We start from the raw sequence: 24,656 nt of genomic DNA, 5'->3' as shown, positions 1-24,656 counted from the left end.
GAGGCAGGGAACCTCAGACTTGATCTTCTCGTCGATNACCCATCTCTTCTGTAGGTAGCTAGCAGCCCTACCTCTCACTGCCCCTTCTAGTCTAGGGAATCTACATCTTTGCATCATCTCTTGCTGTGTCACTTGTGGTTGCTCCGCTCTCAGCACCAACCCCTTCACCAGTAAGCTTTGTCTTTGTTTATCTGGTGGCACAGCTCGTTGGCTGTGACAAAGTCCGACCTACTGTGCACAGTCCTGAACATTATTCCTGCATCCGGTTGCTCATGTGGCCTCCCAAATGTTTTAGTACAATATAGCACCTGTTCTTATCTGAGTTTGCGAAGTCATCAGTCCAGGTCCCTTGAGCTTAAAGGTTGCTGAGGCCGATCTGACCTGGGGCATTGACATCCCAGTCGTCATGGTCTAGGCTCTTGGTAATCAAGTAGAGAAGGTGTGGAAAATATTGTCAAGCCCTAGTTGGAGAAGCAGATGACCACGATTGCGGTATATGTCAGCTATATCTCCTACAGAAAACATTTGGCTCAGGAACTTTTGATGCGACCGAAGGGACACAGGAAGCAACTGTTTCCGAGGACTTCTGTCTGGTGAAGCAGAATCTTCACGAAGAGTTTTCCTGTGCTTCCCCTCTTCGTTGACTTCTTGCTGATACAAACATGTCCAATCCCCTGCCCCAACACGCGACTACATCAAATACAAGTCTCAGCTTCTCTCTCTCCGAGTACTCAACTGTGGACCAAGGTGCACAACTGACGTTACACAGGAAGCAGAGTCAATTCACATCCAAGGTAAGTCTTACAGGTTTGCACAACTACTCGAGTTTGAAGAGCGTGCGGACCGGGTTGGCCGATGGCCGGTCCCCATCATCCCATCCTCGGCCAATCACGATGAGGTTCCCACGATTGATTGACGGGTCCATCATTGACATGACCTATTGACCCTTTGACTTGACGCATCGACCGACCCCGTCACTGACGGGTCAATGACAACACTGCTTACATCGTCTAAGGTCAATGGCTCACAGGCGACAATGAATATGCTACACTATCATGATGGCATATCGTGATCTGTTTGATTACTGCAAGGGAAGCTGGTATACGTGATGGTTGGCACATAGAACAACATCGTGATATAGCAAGGTTTATCACGCTTTAGACCATCTGCCTCGCTCCATTGCTTACGCTCTGTAAATCTCGTGTGACACCTGACCGTGACATCGATATTCGATGCGGCGATGGGATCGTGATTGTTGAGCTAGAGCTCATGCAGCAGACTGAACATTGCCGCGACTACATATCTGTCCCACAGAAGATCTTGTGTGTAACATGCGATGTCTCCATGCCTATTGATAGAAACAAGGCATGAAGGTGCGCACCGGGAAAGGTTCTGCGCCGAGCTCACTACTAGATCGTGTCTCACCGCGTCAGAGACTCGGACACCCTGGTCCAACTATGACTTTTGAGCGATACGATTAGGCAGAACAGCGCATATGTGGAATTCGCGTGGCCAGTATGGTATGTAGCTTATGGCTTTACAGTCAGAGGTATACGAGAGCATGGGAAGCAGGGGCATATGCTGCGCAAGCACGCATCAGCGAACAAAGGAGCCGGGTGCATACAAGTCAACTATTGGTAAGTGAAGATGCAAGATGTCCGTGGAATCCACAGATCCGGAAATGAAATGAGGACCCAGAAGAGTGTTCATATCTACATGCAGATGGCGGCACGTTGTGAGTGTCTTTTGAAGAGGTAGAGTAGGCAAAAGTTCATACCCGCCGGTGAACACAGTATACGTAATGCATTATGCCCGGAACGGCTCATCGTGCACCTAGCGGCATTGATGAGTACATGCTATTGAAGTCTGTATGTGAGACTTACGAGTACGTTCATACTTCCGATCTAGAATGGAGAGTGCGATTAGACAAGAGTCCACTAGAGTAGTGTCTGGTGACGTACTTGGGGATGAGGACTGTTGAAGATCTCAAATCGAGACCCCAGTTCTTCTCCGGGCTCGTGTTTTGCACGCCACGCCACCAACCGCCGCTGACTCCAATCGTGCAGCCTCAATGTCGTTTCTTGATGTATATTATGTCTACGCAGATCATTTCATTGGGTATGCTGATAGGTCCTGAGACGTAAGGACCACGCACCCAACTCGTTCGATAAGTCTGCGAAGAGGCATGTAGGGAGTCACGTCTATTAGGTGAGAAAAACGTTGAAATTTCATAGATCTGCGCGCGACGTTGAGACTCACTTAGGCATTTGATCATCGACTACGTGAGGATGTGCGTCAGTGCATGCTTGAGGCAATCTCCCGTGCAATGGGTACTGATGTATGTTGTGGACGTACCTGGGTCATTGTTGGGCCTTTTCTACTTTCCCAAGTTTGTTCGGCGTCTTGACATGCGGATATTGAGATCTCCCAAGGTCACCTGATCACGATGTGTAAAGTAGTCCTGAAGAAAACTGCTCACAACATGTGCTTTTGGTCTTTGTGATTCAGGCTTGCATTTAAAACCGTCACAGGGGAGGTAAGTTTCGGGCTCGGCACAGCGCTTGAAGAAGATTCCCTTGAACGTGAACTTGTGGGGGATTGAGAATACCCGTCGCGCTTTTCTCTTCTCAATTGCCACAGGATCGCCATGGCGAGGGACTTCCAGCGTCGACGAGCGCGTGATAATGAAGCGCCTTCCACTCGTCGCGCCCGCCGTAGCAAGGTCGTTGATGACCTGATCGCGCTTGAGGATGACTTGAGATTTGGAGCGCGTCCGCTCGCAAATCTTGAGACATGGCTGCGGCTCGCCTAATGCAGCTGAGTGCGATTTGTCTTACATGTCTTGTCAGTCATGAGTATATGGTCGGAATTTCCTGCAACATACCTGTTCCGGTCAACGAGATTTCATCCGATGCCTTGAGATCCACCTTGACGATATGGTCATCCACGACTTCGCTATGATGAGTACCTATATAGAGTTTCGTAGATGAAGTGACACAAACCTGTCTTGCGTCCTGAAAAGATTATGACTCAGCCTCTGAACGCGCAGACACGGTTCGGGATGCATCACGTACGCAGAACAGCACGACGCGTCAACCGAAGGTCGCGCTTTCCCCTGTTGACCCACGGAAAGTAGACGTTGTTGCACGCGTAGTGGTCCAGATCCAGCAGAGTGCCTGAACAGCACGAGTCGAAGATGCACGTTAGGTGGGCGCCCACTGGGAGGGGATCGACTAGCAATTCTCGGAGAACCTGGCGGCCAACACTATCAGTCACCATTCCTTGTTACTCAGAAAGTACACTGGGACGCACATCATCGAGTATGGGATCGACATCATTGGAGGAAGAGTAGGGAACAATTGCTATGCCCAGCGGGATCAGTTACACGCCATAACGGTAGGGGGTGTGCAGCGAACAGATTCTCACCTTCGTCAAACCCGTCGTCCTCGTTGATGCTCTTGCTCTGAATCTGAGTACCGTGTCCCGAATCTGACACAATGATGTCGATAGGTTGGAGATGGACGCGAGAACGAAGGACTTGCGGATGAGAGTGCTTACAGTAGAACATGAACCGGTCCCCAGGGCGGGCTCCGGCTACCAGTGCCTTGATCTCGTGGAGCTGGCGCACTCTGTGATAGGTATCCCAAAGAACCACGCATCGATGAACGAGTTGAACTCACGAGATTCTCCTTGTTCGGCACGAGGTTCTTGGGGGTTTCCTCGGCGTCGAGCATGAGGGTGATATCGGTCGCCTTATAGTGGTACTTGTCTAGAAACATACCGTCGCTGAGTTCGCCAAGTAGGCAACCCTCCCAGACAAGCCAGACTACACACACCGATGAGGACTTGTCGCCATGCTCGCGCATCGGTGTGCGGACTGCGAAGTGTCTCCCCCACCCTGTTTTTGTACGTGATCCCGATGATCAGCGCCCTTCGTATCGTCTTGCTCGCCTTCGTTGATCTCGACGACCTGGCTGAGTCGGACGTAGAGCTCCTCTTGACCTTGGGAATGTTAGGGAACATCGAGGATTTCGGCATCATGGATCGTGTGTGGGGTCTGGGCCAGAATGGGGAGAGAGGGATTGACGGCGAGGGGTTGTAGATATATGCCATACATCATGGCACGTACCGCCTAGGTCAGGCAGTGCGCCACAAAAGCAAGTACGTCGGACGCAGCGAGAACGCGGTGCCTCATAACTCCGCTAGCGGGTGTTCGGACCTGCCTTCTGGCTAGGATATGAGCGGAATGTGACATGCTATGCCGAGGCACGTCGTAGACGCGTGTGAAGTGGCAAGCAGCATTCCCATCAGCGGCACGCTCGGCTGCATCGTTGCCCAAACAGTGACTATTCGAGCGGCGCCTTCAGCCCCAGCCGTTCGATACGCTGTATAGAACAGTGCGAACGCGAAGGTTGCGAGTGTAGGCCAGCCTACGAAGAAGACTTCATAGTAGTCGTACAGCATCCACGCAGCCAAGTACGTTAGTTGACAGAGAGAACGTAGCATATCTCTATGTATCATGGCCAGCACAGGGTCCACAAGACGCCCTACTCCCAGCCAACAGAACTGTCCTGAGGATGAATGCGCCATCGGAAAGCCAAGCCTGATATGAATTCCGAGCGAGTCGACAGAGTCTAGTACAGGTGGAGCATGCGCTGAGCAGGCTATCCGGAGCTACATGTAAGTCCGGAGCAAGGCGCAACAGATGAGCGTCCGGGGCAGCGTCCAAGCAGGCCTCTCAAAGTCTAGACGGTCCAAAGCACAGTTGTTTTGACATCCAGTAGCCGGTGCCGTGACGGAGATGAGATATATGCCCGAAGGAATTGAGAGGGAAGTCTTAGGGCAGAGCATGGCCGCGACCACATACCTATTGTACTGATTCAGTGGCGAAAGCCCCCAATACGGAATCCTTGTGCACTGCGTTCATAGAAAATCAAGCCATACCAAGACATTCTATGCACTGATTGAGCCAGCCCAGCTTCACCGCGCCAGAGACGTCACTTGGCTGACCAATTTGCCGTGGAGAGAGGAGCATTCGTGAACACCATCTTGAGAGTGTTGGCGATGCAGGATAGCTTTTCATCCCGCCGAATCGCCGCAAAGGTGTTATTGTGGCCGACAGCGGCTATGTCGATAGACAAGCGGCGACAATTCACAATTCTGAGCGCCGGCTGCAATGTCTCCAAGGGGAGGCGCCGTATGGGTGCACACAATGAGACGCACCCCATTGAGATTCGATGCGGCCACCGGTCTCCCGAGAGTCAGATCATAGGGGAATAGGTCGCGAAGGCGCTCCGATCCGACCCCCGGGACTCTGTCTCCATGCACTTGGCGCAGCTTAGGCTTGAACCGAGGCCCTGCACAGCGGCATGACCGCATCTGCAAGCGACATCTTCCATGAAGAAATTGGAACAAAGATAGCCTGTACTCACCTCCAAACTCCGAATCGCCTCGAACCCTATCTTCCTAAGCAATTGTGGTAGACCAGTGCCAGCGGAGACTAGAACAAGCATGCTAGTGCTTACGTTGATGTCTCAGACCCCCTTAAGAAAGTCTCTAATGTCAGGCCAGAGCGGGGGACAGCACTTGTTCTCGTTATAAGAAACCAGCTCGTACAACAAGGCGAGCAACACAGCACAGTAGACTACGATAGACCCAATCGAAGTAACAAAGCAACATCGAGCAGTCTTCCTGAGGAGCGCAGCCGAGTCTCATTAGCACAGAAGATGTCCCAGAATGTCTAGATGCAGAGGGAGGGAGGTGTGCGTGCATGAAGGGTCGTCAATGATGTGGTTCGAAGCAAAGACCACTGGGCGCCCGTTACCGTCGGAGACAGCATTGGAGCGAACAGACGCGCGGAGTAAACCAGTGCCACGGCGAGGCACCCCGCTTGCACTATACTTAGCTTCACCTCATTCGTTCTAAGCACAGCAATGTGGAATATGTTCCAAGGGTGGTGGGCCGCTCTATGGTCGGAGGACATCTACGCAATCAATCGATTGGACGTCGGGAGTCACGGCGCGTGGTGGACGCAGGAGAGCCCGGCCGTGCTATGTCAGGCAGATTCTATCCCAACGTGCGCCAAACGCGGGTTGCATTAAGTATGTACTCGCAGCAGGGCTAAAGCTTAGTGTGGATATGCAAGATACGAGCAGGGGTACGTCCAGATTGCTCGCAGCTCCTGTGCCATGGAGAAAGGGAGCCCGTCACTGACCACTCTTGAGCATTCTGGCCCCTGTAACCAACAAATGACAACCTTCTTGGTGCATATTGTAGTCGAGCTCAAGTCCACGCGTACTGCTAGCCTCTGAGCAAATGGCTCTATCTCGTTTTGCATTCCCAGGCTTTATGGGTTGGGGACGTGGTACTAGTACAACGTGTACAATTGTTTCGTGTTCAATTATTGGCAACCATGCAACGGCCGTGCAGCTTCTGGAGACTACAAGCTGAGAAAAGCATACGCAGTGCTAGAGGGGGGAGGATACGGAGGATGGAGGAAGACGACGTGATAGGAGAGTGGTATGATGCGAGGGTCGCAGGTTTTCCGGAATACTCTACAAGACTGCGACTTATGGTACAATACAGAGTTATGGAGGTCGTTTCCGTTCATATGCGATGGGAATAAACGACATGCGATCGCTTTGGGTATCAATGCGCGAGTATGGGTATCGGGTGCGAGAGCTAGGCGAGAGCGACGACAACAAGAGGACGGAACAGGCGGCCCGCGCGCCGTGGACGATCGCACGCGACCGCGCTCACGGCTTCGTGACTTGCAGCGCCCAGACCGACCCAGGAGCCATGCCCTTTGCAGGGATACCGCCCGGAACCGGGGAAAGCCCCAGGAATGCAGTGCGATCGCAGAGGTAGTCGACACGCTTGATGAACTTGACCTTCTCGCTCTCGCGCTCGGCGGGCTGGGCAACGCGGCGATAGCGCGAGACGTACGATGCGTGGATGCGTTCGCGCAGCGCAGGTTCGACTGCACCGAGTTCGTGCTGCGTCACCCCGAGGCGGAGCGTGCGGTAGAGGGTGTGCAGGACGTCGCCTACAGTCACGTATGGTGCAGACCAGGCGGCGCCTGGAGTGGGTATGACGATGATTGTCCAGGGGAGGTATGCACATGATATGGCCAGGGAGGGGAGTGCAGGGTGTGTCGCGGGCTCACGCACCAGGGCGTCGGTGAGCCGCGAGGGGGCAGAGCCCAGGTGGGGGCGGGCGGATTCCGCGGGCTCGGACATGTTCCATGACATGGAAGTGCCGTTACCGAGCTGGTGTGCAAGGATCGGGTTCAATGAGACTCCACCCGGCAGGTACTGCGAGGGTGCGTGGAGGCCACCCTTGACCGGTAATGGTGAGCGGAGGACCTGAGGCGGCGTGGCCGGCCCAGGCGATGAAGTCAAGGTAGAGTTCGAGAAGGTCGATGAGGGGGTGGACGGAACGTCCGCGAAGTGTACGTGCTTTCCCGGCATGGCTGCGATTGGTTTCGGACGGAGTAGCAGTAGCGGTTGGACAGGTAGACACTGCTGTCGGGATAGGGTTGGTGCGGGGACGGTTTGGTAGTTGGAAGCACGACGACAGTCCTCGTGTTAAGTATACATGCGGGGGCGGGATGAAGCGCGCATGCAAGTCTGCGGCAGCGGAAGCGGGTGGTGGACATTGTATCTTCAGAGCCGGTGCACCGCTTGCGGTCCTCTCTGCATGTCGCCGCTATGGACTCAATGTGAGTCAAGATGAGGCAGAGCGGGACGGGAAGCGTAACTTTTGGAAGTCGACGATCGAAAGCCGCCACCGCTTCGCAGCCACAGAAGCAAGTACTGGTATGACTGTGCGTGTGGAGGTCCCAGGTCCAATACCCATCGGGGGAAGGTGGCAGTCGAAAGAGGCAACTTGCGCGTTTCGAGCGCTCGTTCCTCTCACCGCCGCCATCCATCAAATCATAGCCTCGGCGCCGACTCGGGACTTGACTTGACGTAATCGCCGATGCTCTCGACATGACTGACTGCCGCTATTCAGATCGCTCTCGAATTCGATATGTTCAGATGTCCTCCGTCTTATCGGGAGAGCCGGAAATAGCCTCTTTGCTTCCGCTGAAGCGGCAAGTGTCAGGTGAACGCAGGCGAAGGACGACAGTTACTGCACAGCAAGAACTCACCCACGTGTGCAGTTCGCTGCGTTCAGCTGCGGGGCCCAAAACATCCGTCAAGTCCTCTTATCGGATGGTCTGGTTCAAGAGCTCGTTTCTGGTGGAGTCCGATGCCAATGCGCTCAACCTTCTGTTGTGTCATCATGTTATCGGAACCCGTGAGCTGAAACAGTCAATACTCACGGCATTGCGTTCCTGAATCGTCGAGGCTGCGCATCATAGACGGTTCACAACCAAATTCATGACCCTCTCGTGGCATATTCAACCTATCCACAAGGGCATTGATACGAAGCGCGACCAACACATAATGTCTGCCTGCATGGGTGTAGAGAATAGGAATTGGCCTGAGGTAAACGTATCACCAGCCAGGCTAGTATTGGAGGACCATACCAGCAATAATGATGCTCACCAGAGCAAGATAGTGGAAAAGGTTTGCAAGACTCTGCGCTGACGGATTGTTAACGGCATGGGCTCGTATTTGCCTTGATGGCCGCGGTGGGAGACTGCTGGACACACTAAGACTGTTACCAGAAGGAAGGAAAGTGAGAACGACTGCGCATACTATTAGGACAGCCAATGTCGGGGAACAAGTCGAGATCGCCACGTCGCGCGCGTCCGCCGACGCGCGTTGACGGCGTCTAAACCCCACCGCGGTCGACCGCTGGCGCTTCAGCTTCAAACCTCACGCGAATGCACTCCTCTATAATGCTGTCGGCCCTCTCTCCGGACCACACCTCGCGAAAAACCTATGTGCTTGTCTCATGTGTTGTGCAGTCGCATCGATAGTCTTTGCGCCTGAGGGCTTGATGTGCAAGACACAGCCGCAAATATCCCTCACATACTGATCCTTGGAAAACGACAGGGATATCAGTCAAATAAATTTTTTGGTCCTTATAGTTATAGCAAAACGCGAATTATTTGGCCCAAATGTTATAGTGGCCCCTCCAAATATTTGAGAGGGTTGGAGGGATGCCCCTCCTAGATATTCGAGGTGAACCCCAAATATTTGGAATGTATATAGGAGCGAAGGGAGGAGGGTACTCTCGCTCCACCAAATATTTACCAAATATTTAGTGTCAGCGCTACATAGCGAGGATCTGCTTGTATGCGCTGTGGGTCCTCTTGTGATTCCCCCAGATATTTGTTAAATAATTCACCCAAATATTCTTGATTCAGTACGATGGTGTGTGCGGCAACGTCGGTGCTCATTCTGGCTAATCTATTACAAACTCTCAACTACATCTACAGAATACATCTACAGTCAGTGGAGCACAAGAGAGCACATTGTGGCAGAACGACCGCCCTCCGTGAGACGCCACCATACCTCCCTGGGCCTCCAACATCCCCTGCTCCACGTCACCCCAGCCTGTAGATTAATCAGGGTGCGACAGGTTAGAAAAGGGCGCGATGCGAGGTTATGAGCCACTCAGGCAGGTAACATTCGCCTGACGCTTGCGCTGAGGTGGGCCACCAAACTTCGCATCGTCGGGGTTCCGCTACATCTGGTGAGGTAGCTAGTATAGCTCCTATAGTGTACCAGTGACAACTGCACGATCCACCGAGTGAGTGAAAACATCACCGAATGAGAAACGACAGAACAGCAACTTACACTTGACGTTCGCAGGCATCGGCGCGTGGGCAGGATCCTGGGATACCTTGCTACCTTGGCTGTGCCAGCTCTGCGACGACACGCTCTTCGCCGTCGTCGACACCGAGCGAGTGCTATGTAGCGCGTGAACGCCGAGGTCGATGTGCCCACGCTCAACATCGAGCTGCGCGAATTGCTGGACACCATCAAGCTCGCTCTCAACACCAGTGGCCGCCCGCTCCGCGTGCTGGACTGCGAGATCCCGCGCTCGGATCCCTTGTCCCCGGCGCTGCCGTTGGGTCTGCCATAGCATCGTTTCGGGCTTCCGCGAGCTTGACTCGTCCGGGATGTCACTGTGGTGCCCCTGCCCTTGCGAGCGCCGCCCTTGCGTCGCTTATGAGTGGAGATCGGGCGGGAGTCGCGCTCTCTTGCTCAGTCTCGCCATCGGGAACAGCCGATAGCCATCGGGAACAGCCGATAGCCATCGGGAACAGCCGATAGCCATCGGGAACAGCCGATAGCGTGATAGGACTCTCATGCTTGTGCTCGAATGCAGGGCCCAAGAATGGAGGCCCATGAGAGGTTGCGAGAGGTACGACGGGACATAGCCTCGCCAGCCAGGCGGCGCTTCATGGTTATTTTTGCAAGAGGTGGCTGGAGGCATCTAGGAGGGGCGGACGGGAGTCCTGCTGAGGGCTGAGGCTGAGGAGAGATGAGTTAAGTGACGCCCGAGCTAGAGGACATTGTGAGGGAGTGGGCAGAGCGGATCGTGCCTGGGGCGAGTGTCCGGACTGGAGGATGCGGTGGAGTTCGGCAGTGTCCTCGATGCGCCTGCAAGTGTTCCTACAAAAGCGACACACAAGGAGGATGAGTACGTACTGGTAGTGATGGCGGTACGGAAATTGGCAGGCTTGGGGAGTTCCCAACCCTCCGTGGGTTGGCAGCGGGGTGCTTCTTGGTGGGGACGATACGCGTCCGAGCTGTTCTTCTCGCCCCTTCGTCGCGTGGACCTCGAGCGGGAGGTTGTTTCTAGCCCTTTAAGAGACCACAGCGGGCGTAAACGGCAGAGCGGGAGAGGCGGCCGAGGCCGAAGTTGTGAGCCATCCACAGCTGCAGAGGGATGGATTACTCACCGTCTGTTGCGGTTGCCCCACCAGTGTCTCATCCCTCCCTCTCCTCCCACCACCGCCTCAGCTTCATGGGTCCTGGGTCCTGCGTTATCCGGGCAGCCAGGCGGTCCGAAGGCGGTGCTGAGTAGAACGACAGACGGAGACGCATGGAGGCCTGAGCAGAGGGAGACGTGGCAGGGTGCGGAAGATAGACGCTTGATGCGCTGGCGGGCGCATGCCAGCGTCTAACTTCCAGCTCGCTGCCAGTCGCGCTTGCTGTATACATAGGCATCTTGTACTGTCTCCGCATCCACCCTTTCCCATCTCGCTTTCCTCGTCTTCTCTTGCGCTCGACATCTGTCTCCCTCCCTCGACTTCACCAACACCGCAATCACTCAGTGTCTCGCTCTCCTCAAGCACACTCAGGCGACTGGCCAAGCCCTCCCGCTGCTCCTAGCCCCCAAGACGAGCACCTAACAATTGGCCTTGAAGGTCCTCCGCTCTGATACAAGGCAGCACGCAACCCTTTTTCCCCTTCTGATGCTCGGAGTGGACAGACTAACCCCCTTCTGCCCGTCCCTTCTCAACTGCAGAGCAGGAACTCTCCGGGTCCTTCGCGCGGTGGTCTCCCGCCTCCCGTTATCCTCGACAAACCGCGTCATGTGCCGTTGCACGCTCCTCTGACGCCATGGAGGTGGATAGGCTGCCCATGCGAGAGCACTCGAACTCTCTTCCCCTCCTCCCGGTCGCGACGTCGGTCCCCGTGGACCAGCTGGTGACCTCTTGCACCGCCCAGCGCCCCAGTCACAGGACCGTCTAGAGGCTCCCCGCCGCCCTCAGCACTCACACGAGTCACCCTTCCGCCCCATGCGCGTTCCAGCAATGTCTGTGTCTCCCCCTCCATATGCGCGTCTCGTCCACCTGTGCACAAGATCGCACATGAGTTCACAACTAATTTGCTCTAGCTTCCTCTGCTCAGTACTGCTGTGCAGGAAGCCCATGTTCTCGTACTCTGGTTCATATTATGTACATAGATCCTGGAATATACCTCGTGTAACTTGCATGATTCTCGTACATTGGGAGCAGCAGGTAGTTCCAGGGCACGAACGCGATGGCCATGTCGTGCTCCTGCGACGCCCGCGGGTGGATGTGCCGGTGACACTCGGCGTGCAGGCGGAAGAGGGTGCGCTCAAAGAAGATGAGTTCGGTGAGGCAGACAATGTCGAAGGCGACGACGTGGATGCGAATCTGCGCCGACGTCGAGCTGAACACGTTTGTCTGCGTGCTGTCCCCGCTGGATCCCGTCCGAGTAACTTGAACTGGAGGGCGACGATGAGGACAAGCTCGATCCCGTTTTGTGCATCCACTGCACGGTAAGAACCCAGCCAGCGATTGTGCCGCCCAACAGCGCGAGCTGGAAGAGACATGTCAACGATGAGACTAGGAGAGTTGTGTGTCTCTGTCGAGCCTCCGCCAGAAGTGGTACCAAGGAAATGCACGGTAATATCGTGAGACATGACGACACGCAGAGATTTGTGGCGGCGAGGGGTGTATGAGTGTTAATAAATAGGCGGCAGGTTTGGGTGGGCGCGTGGAAGAGCGTAGAGAGGCCAGGATGCGTAGATAAAAGACAAGTGAGGCGAGGTATAAGGCACAGAACATAACGTCCAAAACTTGCTGGCCGTCATCGAAAGCGTCCGTTCCCCGGTCTGGTCCGGTCCCAGTGCATAAATCTGCGCCCACTGTATGCGCACAACCCGAGCACTGCATGCTTATTCACCCGGGGGATGTATAGTATAGAGCCAAAGAGGTCCTACAATCCTAATGCGTGCGCTAGAGACACATTGCAGATCTCGCAGTAAGCTCAGGCAGGTGCCTACCAACCTCGGCCTATTCCTCGCAAGTAGCCGTATCGACTCTACATGAACAGACACAAACTCATATAGCTCACAGAGTCAATATCTGCCTCTCCATTGCCACACCGCGCGATTGCGGTCATCGGTATCACCTTCAGATACCTGAACGTCAACCCCACATAGAACCCCTGCAGACCGTCTCGCCTCACCGCATCCATCTATCTCCGGATCACCTCGAATGGGTGGGACACCGTCTGCGCAAGCACCCCAGACACAGCTCCGATCGACAGGTCCCCGAGCGGTCCGCCTCGGGTTTTCGACTCACCCTCGCGATGAGGGAAGGAATGGGCGAGGAGCAAGCCCCAGAAGCCTGAGAGGAAGGATGTGCCAGTGTAGGGAACCGATTCTTATCGTAGTGACTGAAAAGCCGCGGTAGAACTTGAGAACGGGGAAGCGAGTGAAGAGGGAGGTCTCCACTTGACCTGCCGTGAGCACAGTAGACGAGGCAGAAGCGGCCGATGGAGGAGCGGGCTGAGAGGTTTCGTGGTATATTCAGCGCATGTCGGACAGGAAAGAGAGTCACTGTTGAGAAGGACCATGAGATTTATGCGTTGCGAATGCCATACGAACTCGAATGAGCTCGAGAGGGTAGGTGAAGAGCACGGACGTGATGCTGACATACAGTTGTTGATCAAAACGCAAGTCGGTAGAGAGACAGAACGCGAGCGCAGTATACCCGAGATGGCCTCGGCAGTAGGGGATATTTGGGGCTATTTCCATATCGCTCGAGATACAATCGACTGGATCTCGAGCAAAGGTGGGGTATGCGGAGAGCTGGCTACCTTCCTGGAGTTTCAATGATCATAAGTGCCAGCCACATTCTAGCGTTGTAGCGGGTGCAAGGATCTCTTGCGCACTCGCTCGGGGAGAGGTGGAGTGCGATCTCGGGCGATCTCACCTCCACTTCGAGCCTCTGTTTTGCGGCCCGGGCTGTGGCAAGTATACCCTAGTGAAGTGGCGCAGGTTGATCTGGCTCTCTCGCGTAGGCATGAGCAACTGGAGAGCTTTGGTTCATTATGTGCCACGGTCATATGTCATGAACTTGATGGCGCAAGAGACGGCGAGCTCGCAGGTCCATATTTGGAAGCAGTCGCGATCATCGACGGCGTCCAAATATGGACCTACAAGCTCGCCTCTTGCGGTTGCCACGTTGACGTCTCGTCCCGTCTCCGCGCCCAGCCTCTCTCCCTTGCTTTCCCTCCCCTGCTCGTCTTCTCGCACGCTCGACGCCTGTCTCCCCTCGCTAGCCTCTCTCGTTCTTCACCCTCATGCTGTCTTTTGCTGCCCCGCTGTCTCAGTACTGTCTCGCTCCCACGCCCATCCGGTCACCACCTTCGCTCGCGTTTTCGCCGCCTGACTCTGGCCTCAAAACCCAACCGTAGGGTGGCGAGAGTGGCGAGGGGAGATGTTGCGAGGAGGAAGAGGGCAAGAGATTGAGGTTAAGGAGCCTAAGGTAGGTTACCATTAATTTCCTGAGGGCGAGCTGCTACTCAGCCTGCCTTCCGTCGATCGCGTTGCCGCCTCAACAGCCACTTCGCAAGACATACACTCCATCCTCTCTATGACGTACTCCGACACACAACCTCGAGGGACTTGGACTCTCTTCCACTGCCTACTTATAGCTGCCCTCAGCGCATGCGGTTGCCCCGTCGGCGTCTCGTCCCTGTGTCTGATCCCGCCTCCTCATCTCGTTACTGCCTCACTCCTGCCCCTCGCTAGCTCCCTCGAGCACTGCGGCGACAGCGCGATTTGCATGCGTCCCTCGTACCACATGCCGCTCGGCCACAGGTGGAAGCCCGTCCCAGGCGTCACGGTCCTCGGCGACGCGACACACGTCATGAGCATTTGGAGACGCAGGTGCCAACCTGGCAATGCTCGATGCCCTGGTGCTCAGCATCGTCCTCGTGGACGCGATCAACAGCGGGACGAGTATGGAGGGGCGGGAGGCTGCCGTAGCAGCATGGGAGGTCTGCACAGAGCCCTCCACTTACATCTTTCAACGCGACAGGTGAGTCCGTCTACCACGTTTCTGTGCATCTGACTGACAACCCGCTTCTCATGCGTGCGTGTCGCAGCATGAACAGATCGACGATCGAAGACGCGCTCAGCATCAGTCCGCGTGACGGATCTGTCCTGTCCAAGAACCGAGACAAGTTTGACCTGGTCACGATCTACGACGACGTGTTCGAGAACATGGGCGACGTGCACTCCCCGGTCTCCGTCCTCTTCAAGGCCATCCACGAGACCGCCTTCTGCAAGATCTTGAAGAGCGTGTCCATGCTGCTCATTGGCGGATTCCAGGCGTGGAAGCATGAGTACGGCAAGGAGGAGACACTGGGTCCTCCACATCAGGTGCGCGTCCTATCCATGGTCTAGCAAACGGCATCAGCCTGTCGCTTGTCGACGGGACCGGAGTGCCTGGTACGCCCCGATGGAGCCCAGGTCGCTTGGGCTGGGACACATGCGGGCCCTGGCACAGTCCTCAACCGCGTCTACCATCATTTTCCCAGTGCCCTCATCACCGACAGTGGATTTTGGTGCAATCTCGTTAGGACCCGCGAAGTCGAGAACAGAGTCGGCTGTAGACCCGAATGCACATCGGCCATGGATCCCGAGCGGGGTGCGGTCACCGGTGGAGCCTGCGCCTGGATCACCAAGGTATGTAACACGTACGCATGTTACTGGCTCGGACGAACAGCTTCTGTGTGTGATCAGCGACTTTGCAAAATTGCGTCTCCGGCTCGTGGTGACTCAGATGTGAGTGTCATGGTACCGATCAAAGCGCGACAGTAGGTGATCGTCGGAGTCCTGCTGGCGCCCCGAGATGCAGGTGGGCGCGCAGAGGCGGTTGACGGGCTTAGTGTAGCCCCCAGCTTTGCTCGCGGACCAACCGATGGTGTGTATGAAGTGGGCGATGGGGTACGAGCACTCTCCGCCCACAACGTCGACAAGGGCGGGAGCTTGAGTGAGACACCTGTGAAGCGGGTGAGGGCGCGTCCTGTTTGGGAGCAGATGCGGGACGGCTCTGGAACCCTACAATGTCGAGTACGACGCGAAAAATAGCATAGATTACCTCTTGTATCACTCGAGCTTCACAAATAGTATGAGATATTTGTGCAAATATCTGGAGGAGCGCAGATATTTGTCGCCGGTAGAAGCAGCATCTCAGATATTTGTTAGCGGCCAAATATTTTCCAACCGAATATTTGAAGAATATCTGGACGTGTGAACATGTGCCGCGTCGCGTGCCTCAGGACGCACGGGGGGGGGAATACTCAGATATTTGGCAAATATTTGGTGGAGGGGGAGTACCCTCCTCCCCTCACTCCTACGTACATCCAAATATTTGGGGTTCACCTCGAATATCTGGGAGGGGCATCCCTCCAACCGTTTCAAATATTTGGAGGGGCCACTATAACATTTGGGCCAAATAATTCGGGTTTTACTATAACTATAAGAACGGAAAAATTTATCTAGTGTGTACTGGTGAAAACGAGGAGCTCCTTTCCGACCAAGCGGGACACGACGGGCCAGGAAGGGTACAGAAAAGCGTGATTCTGTTGCAGCTAGATCAGTGAGTGGATCAACCTCTATAGTCTCGCGCTATGTCGCTGTCGCAGATGCTTGGATGGAGAGAGCTCCAACATGTTGAGTATCTTACAAGCATTCAAGCTTCGATACTTGACGGCCCACTCGGCGGCATGGCTACGGCCATGACAGTCTTTGGAGGTTCAGGTGACATCGCGTCTCGAATCCTTCCGCAAGATAAACCTACAGTTGGTGAGTCATTATTCAATCCACGTCCCGGCGCTAGCCATTGTGCATCTTCGGTCAATTCGAAATCCCTCTCAAACGTCGACGCGGCTTGCGCTCTGCGCATGTCGTGTGACTTTTCCCTGTACCTCTTTCCTCTGATGTATGCGATGGCTTTTCGTCGACCCAGGAGATACCGGTTCCAGTGAGTATCCCCCTGGAACCCTCATGTCTGCCCCATGCTTATGTCCAAGGCATATTCACCGTCTCACCGTGTTGCCCGTACTAGAAGCCTATATTGGGGGAGAATGCGAACAACACGGGGCTAGCGCAACGAGCCGTTCCCTATGTCCTTCCTCTCCTCTCGATGTCCACTCCAAGCGCTCTGTACTAGATGACACACATGATATTTGCACCCCGTATGTGAGGGTGATGCTTGACGTATCCGCTCTTCCCAGTCGAGCGCAGCCGCCCCGATCGCGTCCAAGGAGTCCTGTACACAGACTCAGCGTCCACATTACCTGCACAGTCGCTCTAGACATATATTAATCCTGCCGACGGTACATACCGACGTTCTCGTGCTTATTGCAGCGGAGAATCTCGTCGAAGTCCGAGGACAACGGGTTCCTTTGAGTACCCTGTCTCCTTAGCTCGCCGGTATGCGGCGGCTGCGCATGAGGGATCCGTTGCTACTATAGCAGGAACAAATATAGCCAGTGGGGCGTCGTATCTTCGGTGATCACTGAAGGTTCCTGAGGCTTTCTGCCTGATCCCCGCACTTGTGACCCATAGTTGCCGTGGCCCGCGGTCGAGCCCTCATCCATATGATACTGAGGGCTCGTCCTCGAGCCCAACCCCTTGATTATAGATGGCATGATTGTTATCCTCAGCCGATTCCATTCCTTCTTCCCGGCTGAGCATTTGTCGGGGTCGAACGTTGGGCGCTGAGCTATGTAAAGTTATGACGCCATCAGCTGCTCTCATACGAGAATAGCCGACGGCGAATCAAACAGCACAGCTCAGCTCGTTCTCAAAAGCCTGACATCTGCAGAACCAGTCTGCAAATCATGAGATGGTAGCGTAACAGAGACTACGGCTCCGTGTCGCAGGAGTCTCCTTCGTTGTGTTGATTCCGCAGAGGAATTACGGTGTGGTCGACGGAATGATCCCCGTTGACTATGTGTATGCGACCCTGTACTGCATCAAGAGAGTGTACCTAATGACCCTACTGGGAATGACACATGTGAGGAATGGAGATGGTCTAGATTGTTGTCACGTTTCTCTGGAATCCACTCCTCGGTGATGTTCATTAATGAAGCCGGGGCTCTCGATTCTGCGGAAGGCGCGCCTATCTTGTAAAAGAGCGGATGGCAAGTGAGAACGTCGTGCACGTTTAATTCGAGAGAGGCGATGACGAAGCGTCCAGAGAGGTGCCACGCAAACCTTCTTACGCTTGGGAACTTTCGAGCGGAGACGCTTACTCGGGCGGCAAACCTAAAATTCTGAAAGCTTGTTGCACAGTATGTGGACACTCGCCGGTACAGCGCCGTCCCTTCTCGCGAAAGCATGATGCTTGTGACGTTCGTGTCTGCAACACAGCCAGGGATGGCTGTAGAACCTATGGCTTCTTAGCTTCCCTTGCGTCACGTAGCGTTCCCTGGAGACTGAACTCCCGATGCTCACGGATGGCCCTGATTATGAGTTGCGAAGACATGAATTCGAAGGGTGCCGTCACCCGTGAGCAGATAGGTGGCACTGATCTACCGCAATGGAAGCTCCCTGTCCTACGGCCTATGAGGCACTTACATCTCTGTCGGAACATGAGGCTACTAAGGGACCCCATGATCCGGCAGGTATAAGTCATAGCTGGTAACGGACCATCGACAAGTTCATCCCCTCCATGCTGCCAATACACTCGGAACAGTATACCCTTCTCGTGCCGCTCTACTATCCTGTTGTACCCACGTGGTATCACTATCCCTCGTCCTCACCAAGCCAGCCGTATTGTATGTCCCCGAGAACACTCTTTTCGTAGCCTTGCATCTAGTCTGACACATCCCCATCTTCAGCTCCTATCTACCCCTTGACGGGTGTACCGCACACGCAGAGCTCTTCTGCCTCCAGAGCATCAAAATCCGCAAGGCCCAGCCATCATATACGATCGCATGAACTGCGTTCTGCGCCAACTTCACCAGCGGGACCTCCCAAAGCGCCCCTGCTGAAGAATATCCCCTTGCCGCCGGACGATACGCAAATGTCCAAACATGATGCATCTCTGTACACGGTCGGCGAAGCATCGTCCCCAACCAATATGCGTCCGATCATCGATCCCCTTCTCACTATTCCTCGTCAAAACGCTGAGCCGCATATCTCGTGGGACCTGACGCAGCACCCCTCGGCGGCCTTCAGAAATTATCATCTCACCCCCGACGCTCTTTTACGACCCTGCGCCGTTCACTCAAGCCGCCGAGCGGGAAGACTACCACTCAAATCGCTAGTCCTGATCTTGCCTCACCTTCCGGTGGAGATCAAGATCCCGTCCTTACGCGCGTCATCCCGGGTGCCATCCTCGTACGCCACCGTGTGGGACGTTCTCGAAGGCCTATATCATGGTCTGCAGACACCCGTAGGGTCAAAAGAGCTCCAAAGTCTCAGTCCGTCACAGCGGGCGACGCTGGTGGACGCATCGAAGCTCCGGCGTCCATGCGTTCCTGAAGATGAGACTTGGGGACATGTGGTGCGGTGGATAGATTATCTTTCCCACCGGCGCCGCTTCTTAGGCATTCGTCCTGCTATGTTTGATGAATTGCCACCAGGGAGGACGCTTGGAGAGGTGTTTGTGGTTGAGGTAGGGGCAGTTTGGTGATAGACCCTGATCTTTGTAGTGAATTGTTGCGTTAGTGAATATGAATACCCACGCAAAATGTGCTGCGAGGCGTACCTGACGATGCGTCCTAGAGTGACTCCGCTGCGCAAGACTCTGCCTTGATCTTCCAATGTGTTCTTGAACACCTGGAATCATTCAAGTCGTTGACTGTCGTGAAACACCTCTTTCAACCTGCTACAGTGACCGGTGCACGATTCATCGGCCTGAGGTTGCGGGTCTGAAGACTTATGAGCCAGGCTAGCTCATGGCGTTTTAATCGGCCCCGGGACCGGCGTCGAGGACCAGAATTTAATACAGTTCTATTTAGTGGTGACTGCACCGCTATGAGAAGTACCAAGCCGGTGTACGCTCCCATATGATTGTACAGTTTTGAGAACTTGATCTACACACGGAGCCAGAGTCAACGTTCAGACTGTACATAGCACTTACTGGCAACGCGAAAGCAGGCAACCAAAACAAGCGCGTAGTATCGGAGTGCACGACACCGTGGCAATCGTGCCTTGTCTGCCGAGCTGAAGCCGAACCTACCAAATTCTCACATCGTCTACTTAAGTACTGTTGTGCACTTTTTACCCGACTCCGACATTTTCCGTCCATGTTACTTCGAAACTTCGCATGCCTGACGACTCAGCATGGACCCTCCCTTTCACAAATTGTCTGGAGCCCTGTCTATGGTGTGTCTCCTACTCGCTACGCGCCAGCTCTGCGTCTTTCCCTAAGTCAAGCACCCGGCCGTAGCTCCGCTAGAGCATCCCAACGACTCAATTGTACTCCTAGAGTGTTCTACTGACGAGCTCCATATATATAATGAGAGATGTGACATGAAATCCCTTCGCTGAACAATTTGTCACCCACTTTTGCAACGTGGCCACTGCACGATCTCGAACACGTGTCAGTTGTGAGCGCAGGCGCAGCGACATTTGAGCCATTCTCGCCTGCTGCGCGCGATATATGTACTTCGAAGTGAGTGGCATCAGCGAACAACTAGTCTACCTTTGGCTTCTTCGCAAACCTTAACGTTTCACAGGGAAAGTAACCCCGCCCAGTGATATCGCCAGCCCGAAACCTACGAGTCGACGCTGGCAACTGCAGTCATTGTCTTACATCACTTTATACACGTTGAAGGTAAAATGTTCAATTTGTTTTGAGTACAAGCGTCCTGATTGGTTGACATCTAGGAACCCGAGTTCATCGGGCCCGGCGCACCTACCTGTACTCCTTGTTGAGCCGTCGTGTCTGTTCCCTTGACAGTGACCGCGGTGCGTTATGTTTCTCGCTCCCATATCGTAAATCAACACCCTAGTACTCTAACGACCCTATCATACTGCGTCAGGAAGGTCCCGTCATCACAGAAGTACATATTGAGTTTTTGGTGCGTTAAGGCATGCATCGTTGGCGCATTTCACAGCGGGAATCCAGCCCGGAGGCTAGCGTCTTGGAAGCGTCGCACTTAGGGTACTTATGGTATTCTCGACCAGGTCTCCTGATACCGGCAATGAGAGCGACTGAGCCTGACAGGCCTGGATTCACTCTTCTGCGCTTCGGACCTCGTGCATGATGTTCCCACCGCGCCTCGCTGACAATAGCCCACGAGGCCTCGTACAGCATGTGGCTTCAAGGCTGTATTCAAAAGCCTCGTCTATCGCCTAAATCCGGGTCTCATTAGTGAAGGGTGTATACGACACCATTTCGAAACAAATGCAAGCTATGTAGTAGCGTCTGCGAGTCCCAATGACGCCGCGGAATGTTTCATCGCGCATGTGTTCTGCTTGCCACATGTTGACCGCGTTGGTTGCACAGCCGTTTCTCATTGAGTGTCCGCTTACGTTACGGCGTCATCGTTGAAGCTTCTCTTAGATATCTTAACTGCCTGTCAGCCGTTCACAGAGCCTTCTCCGACGTCTATCCTGTGCGGATGGGCTGTGGCATCGGTATAGCCAGAGTGCTTAAAGGCAGCCCAAAGACACTTCTCTTTCTTCAGATTCTCCCCCCACACTCTCCACGGTCTGCGAAGCAGAACGTGGCGCTGGGGTACGATCTCCGGAATAGGCTCCTTCGCGCTGGGACATGCCCACGATCCCCATACTCCGTCGGTTTACTGCACCTTGGAATCATTTTCAGCCTCAAGGCAAAGTTCTCCTCAAGCGTTTCCATACTCAGCTGAAAGGAAACGATAGACAAGACGCAGTTGTCCGGAAGAACCCAAAGAAGGCCTTGATTATCGGAATTGGATATGAGAAGGGAAGCGGGATCGACAAGCTTCCCAACGCCCATCGTGACGCGAAAATGTGGAGTGAGCTTCTGAAACGTGCGTATATTCCTATTATCATGACATCGCTCTCATCCCGTATGCCTTTTAGGCAAGTACGGTTTCGACAAGCGGCATATCGTGATGATGCTCGACGATGGCCAGGATCCATGGCTGCAACCCACGAAGGCCAAAATAGTAAGCCGTGAAGAATTGGTTGCTTCTGAACGTGTATCTAAAGTCCTTGTCCCTCAGTTGCGCGAGATCGAGCATCTGGTTCAAGGAGTCGAGGCGGGCGACGAATTGGTCTTCTATTGCAAGTCTCACTACTAGCCCCCATCCCTCCATGACTAATGCAGGCGGACATGGTAGACTCGGGACACACCGGCCAAGTCGAGACAGATGATACGGATGAAGACGACGGCCTGAATGAAGGTAGGACATCTTCTGTCTTTTTCCGCTCGTCCCCAGCCTTTGCTCACATAGATAGTCCTCATACCCTTGGACCACGAAGGCTACATCGAGCCCGGAAATATGGACAAGCTCATCGTAGATAATGTGAGCATCTATTGACGTGGATTTGCGTTGTTCGGTGCCTGATATACTCTTGCTGTACGTCTACTTCAATCACAGGACTTGCGAACGATGCTCGTCGACAAACTACCTATCGGATCTAAGCTTACTGCGGTCTTCGACTCCTGCCATTCGGGAACGCTCCTGGATCTGGACCACTACTTATGCAATGAAGTATACCAGCCGTTTTTATGTCGCACGCCAAGTCAGCAGAAGTCCAGGTGGATGGCCGTCAGTGAGTGATGAACATGCCATCATCTTAGTATAAGCTGAATCAACCTACATGATGTAGAGCGGAAGGACGCTTGTGGTGAGATATAATGCTGTTTATCCAGTGCAATCGCTGACTTCCATCTCCCAAGACGTGTCCGCCGATTGGGAGGTACGGGAAGGACAGGCTGTCCCTCGCCCTGTCGTCAGAGGTACGCCTCTGAATTAGCCTATACCTTCGTATGATGAAATACCAAATTTCTTTGGCATCATAGGTTCCACCGGTAGCAGAGAAGGAACGAGGATACACCAACGTCTGCGCGAGTCTTCGGAGAAGATCTCATGTGTTGATACCTCGCTTACGCGGCTTCCCAACGGCGACAAGGGGGAAAGACGCTTTCAATTATACACCTCAGAGCACACGTCCACACATACTGCACAACGAGCGAACTCACCAGTGACTCCCTCTGCTCATCATGTCGGGACTACCGAGCAGACTGCTCGGACGGACACTCGACAGAGTGAGCAAGCGACGCGAACGACGAAGCGGGCGAGTGTACAGATACGGCAAACCTCTGGCCAGACAGAGACTACGGAATGGACAAAGCGCACCGCCAGCCGTCAGAACTCTCTCACCTCTGTCATGAGCTATCTAGGCCTACGCAGAACCACCTCTCCTGAGCCCATGCCTGATAGGCTCTGTGTCTCGGGCAAGTGTGCCATTACAAGCCTTCCAATAACGGATGTGGTGGGTGTCGCACATAGAATTGCGACCCATTGAATGACCCAGTCTATTTCAGACGTCCATCTCAGCATGCCATGATGGGGAGGAAGCGTATGATGGAACGGATGGTAGAACTATGACGAAGGTAAATGACACTCTGGCACTCGCAATGCGACCAGCTCCTAACCTCCGAACCTCACAGATACTAGTCGAGTTGCTGGGTATGGACGTTCACACGGATGAGAAGGTGTATCCTCTTGACATACATTTTCTTGACATACATTTTTTGAGCAGAGGAAGACCCTCATCCGACGTATCTGACCCTGGCTACCGAGCTCGCGTAGGTTCTACCCCTTGATCTCCATCAGAGCGGCACTCACATTTTTGTCTGCAGAAATAAGTGCTGTGCTCGAATCAAGCGTATCGATAAGAGCAATCGCAAGCGCAAGGCAGCGAATGCGAAACGGACCCCCTCAAAGCAGAGACCGGTTCTCGAACGTGTCAACTGGTCCGTTCCGCAGGTAAGCCTCCGTGTCCCTATCTGCGCCTTCCCACGTCTTGACGTGAGCCTGTCTGATGATAGATTGGGAGCATGCTACCGGGAGTGCGTCAGGAATTTGTTGAACAACCAGAACTTGCAGCTTACTGGGCGACGTCCAGGCGCTCAATACCCGCTTTATGAAGAACGATACCCGCAAACTGAGATACCCCGAGCCTCTTCGGCCTAACTTTGTCTTAGAGCATACTGAACGCTCTTAATGTCGTACCCAATGATGGACTCCAATCTTCCTTTCTTCATTGACGTTTCGCTCAGCATGCTCTCCTCCAAGCTCTATGAATGTCTCGCTTTCATATGCTTCTGAATTTGTCCCTATACTAAAATTCGCTGTAATCGACGCTTTCGAGTATAGGATTGTCGTAGCGATTCCCTGTCGCCCATAATCTACTTTTTATCCACGTTCGATTCTATGGTAACACACCGAGCCCAGTGCTAGCAGTCGGCGCCTAAGAGCCTGTGGAACATCCGCGAGTTGGGACGACTCTTGAACAAGCGCTGTACAAGACATTGGAGGTGATAAACTCGGGGCTGTGAAGACAAGGATTAGATCCGACTAGAGTCGAAGCTAGAGTCGAAGCAAGATCTTCAGTCAGTAAGGAAAGACTCTATTGCAGCAACGAACTGTACCTAGAGTCGAAGCAAGACTACAAAGGTTAAGTAAGTAACTACAAGTTAGAGGTAGAGGTAAGGAAGTACTCACTCTTCAGTCAGTAAGGAAAGACTGAAGAGGGAGGACGCAATCTGAAGTCCTTATATACTACAGAGAAGAGTCCATGACTAATCGAAGAGTGGTTAGTCACATGTACCATAGTGCGATGAATAATACAACGACGAAAGAATTGCGACGTATCGCATCATAGGATGAGTAAGAGATGAGTAAGGCATAGACCTGTCTAGACCGTTCTGGAGTAGTACGGATTGTCCTAGACAGTACCAGAAGAGTCCG

At 53.9% G+C, this 24,656-nt stretch overlaps 6 protein-coding genes across 6 annotated transcripts; 2 read left to right on the top strand and 4 right to left on the bottom strand.

Moving 5' to 3' along the window:
- Positions 1 to 1,511: 1,511 nt before the first annotated feature.
- On the bottom strand, positions 1,512 to 4,048 carry DICSQDRAFT_139484 (uncharacterized protein). Its single transcript, XM_007368874.1, has 14 exons — positions 3,837 to 4,048; positions 3,681 to 3,769; positions 3,559 to 3,619; positions 3,427 to 3,489; positions 3,313 to 3,362; positions 3,075 to 3,252; positions 3,003 to 3,014; positions 2,885 to 2,950; positions 2,480 to 2,832; positions 2,356 to 2,424; positions 1,962 to 2,278; positions 1,884 to 1,904; positions 1,778 to 1,833; positions 1,512 to 1,712 (listed from the first exon to the last, which is right to left on the bottom strand). Exons 1-11 carry the CDS (start codon positions 4,036 to 4,038, stop codon positions 2,069 to 2,071), a joined length of 1,353 nt encoding a protein of 450 aa, XP_007368936.1. The 5' UTR covers positions 4,039 to 4,048; the 3' UTR covers positions 1,512 to 1,712; positions 1,778 to 1,833; positions 1,884 to 1,904; positions 1,962 to 2,068.
- A 2,346-nt stretch (positions 4,049 to 6,394) lies between these two features.
- DICSQDRAFT_156847 (uncharacterized protein) lies at positions 6,395 to 8,498 on the bottom strand. Its single transcript, XM_007368873.1, has 3 exons — positions 8,327 to 8,498; positions 8,153 to 8,273; positions 6,395 to 8,087 (listed from the first exon to the last, which is right to left on the bottom strand). The coding sequence occupies exon 3, from the start codon at positions 7,467 to 7,469 to the stop codon at positions 6,756 to 6,758; it is 714 nt and encodes a 237-aa protein (XP_007368935.1). The 5' UTR covers positions 7,470 to 8,087; positions 8,153 to 8,273; positions 8,327 to 8,498; the 3' UTR covers positions 6,395 to 6,755.
- Positions 8,499 to 9,333: 835 nt separating this feature from the next.
- DICSQDRAFT_139481 (uncharacterized protein) lies at positions 9,334 to 10,373 on the bottom strand. Its single transcript, XM_007368872.1, has 2 exons — positions 9,753 to 10,373; positions 9,334 to 9,689 (listed from the first exon to the last, which is right to left on the bottom strand). Exons 1-2 carry the CDS (start codon positions 10,042 to 10,044, stop codon positions 9,670 to 9,672), a joined length of 312 nt encoding a protein of 103 aa, XP_007368934.1. The 5' UTR covers positions 10,045 to 10,373; the 3' UTR covers positions 9,334 to 9,669.
- DICSQDRAFT_173077 (uncharacterized protein) lies at positions 10,367 to 12,357 on the bottom strand (the record flags this gene model as incomplete). Its single annotated transcript, XM_007368871.1, has 3 exons — positions 10,367 to 10,562; positions 11,916 to 12,104; positions 12,155 to 12,357. 3 exons carry the CDS (start codon positions 12,355 to 12,357, stop codon positions 10,367 to 10,369), a joined length of 588 nt encoding a protein of 195 aa, XP_007368933.1.
- A 2,270-nt stretch (positions 12,358 to 14,627) lies between these two features.
- Positions 14,628 to 15,132, top strand: DICSQDRAFT_173076 (uncharacterized protein; the record flags this gene model as incomplete). Its single annotated transcript, XM_007368870.1, has 2 exons — positions 14,628 to 14,764; positions 14,841 to 15,132. 2 exons carry the CDS (start codon positions 14,628 to 14,630, stop codon positions 15,130 to 15,132), a joined length of 429 nt encoding a protein of 142 aa, XP_007368932.1.
- Positions 15,133 to 21,463: 6,331 nt separating this feature from the next.
- DICSQDRAFT_182632 (uncharacterized protein) lies at positions 21,464 to 23,093 on the top strand (the record flags this gene model as incomplete). The annotated part of the gene is made up of 9 exons (XM_007368869.1): positions 21,464 to 21,704; positions 21,757 to 21,842; positions 21,900 to 21,960; positions 22,017 to 22,079; positions 22,135 to 22,202; positions 22,278 to 22,452; positions 22,510 to 22,527; positions 22,580 to 22,639; positions 22,703 to 23,093. Coding segments are annotated over 9 exons (1,161 nt in total), but the record flags the coding sequence as incomplete, so codon positions are not given.
- Positions 23,094 to 24,656: the final 1,563 nt, after the last annotated feature.

The sequence above is a fragment of the Dichomitus squalens genome (genome assembly GCF_000275845.1).
Source record: "Dichomitus squalens LYAD-421 SS1 unplaced genomic scaffold DICSQscaffold_40, whole genome shotgun sequence".
In the NCBI taxonomy this organism is placed as follows: Eukaryota; Fungi; Basidiomycota; class Agaricomycetes; order Polyporales; family Polyporaceae; genus Dichomitus; species Dichomitus squalens.
Note: the sequence above shows the minus strand (reverse complement) of the source record. Positions and strands in the feature narration are given on the sequence as shown.